This window comes from Octopus bimaculoides, chromosome 5 (genome assembly GCF_001194135.2).
Source record: "Octopus bimaculoides isolate UCB-OBI-ISO-001 chromosome 5, ASM119413v2, whole genome shotgun sequence".
Taxonomy (NCBI): Eukaryota; Metazoa; Mollusca; class Cephalopoda; order Octopoda; family Octopodidae; genus Octopus; species Octopus bimaculoides.
This window is the reverse complement of record NC_068985.1, coordinates 37,169,349-37,171,491: the sequence shown is the minus strand read 5'-3', so window position 1 is coordinate 37,171,491 and position 2,143 is coordinate 37,169,349. Positions and strand designations below refer to the sequence as shown.

Genomic DNA, 2,143 nt, shown 5'->3' with positions numbered 1-2,143 from the left:
GACGAAATATCTTGAACCTACCCACTACATTAGAAATATTTACTTTGTTGACAACTTATTCAATGTACCTGATCGGGAATAATTGATATTCAATGTAACTGGATTGAAAAGTTATTATTTAAGCTATCATTTTGATAGATTAAATGTTAATTTTTAATGTCCCTGTTATTATTCAATGTACCTAAGGCGGCGAGCTGACAAAATCATTAGAGCGTCGGACAAAACGCTAAGCGTTCTGAGTCATCTTTTACGTTCTGAGTCATCTTTACAAGTTATCCTTACAGGGTCGATAAAATAAAGTACCAGTCAAGTACTGTTGTGGGTATAATTGATTTGGCTCCTCTTAAAATATGGCTTTGTGCTAAAATTAGAACTATTTAACCTCGAATGGATTGTGGATGGCAGTATGATGGAAATGATTATGATATTAGTAGGGTTGGTTAAAACATCGAGATGGCAGAATTGTTAGCACACCGAACAAAATGATTAGCAGCATTTCGTCCGTTTTTACGTTATAAGTTCACAATCTGTCGAGATGAACTTTGCCTTTCATTCTTTCAGGGTCGATAAATTAAGTACCAGTGAAAAACTGGAGCGATATGATTGACCTGTCGCCTCCTCTAAAATTTCAGGCCGTGTGCCTTTAGTAGAAAGGATATTAGAAGGATTGATAAGGCGATGAGCTGGCAGAATCATTAGCGCACCGGACAAAATGCTTTGGCACATTCCTTATGTTCTGAGTTCAAATACCGCCGAAGTTCACTTTCGAGGTCAATAAAATAAGCACTGGGGTCGATGTCATCGACTTACAACTCCCTCGAAATTGCTGGCTTTGTACCAAAATTTGAAAACGATTTTAATATAGTCAACTTTGACTTTCCTTCTTTTTTTTTTTTATTCGGGTCAGTAAAGTTAATATTAGTAAATACTAGCGATCGATTCAAATAACTTCATTCAACTATTTTTGTGTCCTTATGCTACCATAAATTACTAGATACAACATCGATTTTCCGGAGCATCTGATTTCAAAGCTTTTCCGTAGTACTGATTTTTCCGAAACAAGTGGCCACCATCTTGGTCAACATACTTTAAATTAAACAAATATTAAATTTACTTAAATCATTAAATGAAATAAAGTGTGTCCGGGCTAAATTTGTCTATTCTTTATGTCTTCTTTTCTTCAAGATGCATTGGTGAACAGTTAACGTCGCTGGAGAGCATATACAGGGTGACCACAAAGTCTGGGTACATGGGAATTAACACATACTCTAAGAAGTTATTCTTTCTTATATTTGATTGTTTATGTTATGATTTTATTTACTCCATGTACCCAAACCTTGTGGATACCCTGTAGATTAAAATTATACTTAAGAAAACGTTAACTGCAGCCATTTGAATGTTGGAAGAGAGTTACCTGTATCATGATGATTCGTGCCGAGTATGAAAATGCTCACATCATGATTGCTGCTCAGTACTCTTTGAATTCTATAAAGGCTGTAAGGCATGATATAAACAGCAGCAACGGAGACTATAAAGACGTGGCCAGCTTGGAGGAGGCAACGGGCGTTGTGACAGCGTCCGCACGTCGGTATTCATTCAACAATTGAACAGGGCCTTAGGCTCAATTCAGACAGCTATGTGAAGCTACTACAGACTGTAATCAAACCCCAACTGGAGAGGGTTGCTGCTGGAAGGCCATATGCGTAGCAGCGGAATTCGGCTCCTTGTCATACCTCCGGAAATTGTCAGAAGCAGTCGTCGGAAAATTTCTACTTCACCAACACCAAATTTTTGGCCTCCTAATTCTCAATGGTGTAATTCCATAGATTACAATGCATGCGGTGTGATTGACAATAACACCAGCCATCCTGTCTGCAGCAAGACCGAGCCTGTGGCCAGGATCAGGGCAGTATTCGAACATCTTCACAGGGGCACAGTGAAGAATGCATGCGCCAGGTTCCTGAGCCGTCTTGAGGCGGTAGTGGAAGCTGAAGGCGGCTGATGTGATTGAGACTCTTATCTCCCAGAGATAATCTTGTAGATATTTTTTTGATTTATTAAAACACTTATTTTAGGATGGGATATTTTTTTTTTTCTTTTCTTATTATGCAAACTGCAAAATGTAGGCCGTATACGCTGTATA

At 38.4% G+C, this 2,143-nt stretch overlaps 1 protein-coding gene across 1 annotated transcript in view; it reads right to left on the bottom strand.

Annotated features, from left to right (window-relative positions):
- Nucleotides 1-990: 990 nt before the first annotated feature.
- The window catches only part of LOC128247865 (aspartate and glycine-rich protein-like), a gene marked incomplete at its 5' end in the record, with an annotated part of 23,161 nt that continues 22,008 nt past the window's right edge, over nt 991-2,143 (bottom strand). Inside the window, 2 exons of the mRNA XM_052968051.1 lie at nt 991-1,086; nt 1,832-2,034. Coding sequence (XP_052824011.1) covers nt 991-1,086; nt 1,832-2,034 — 299 coding nt within the window. The remainder of the gene's footprint in view (nt 1,087-1,831; nt 2,035-2,143) is intronic.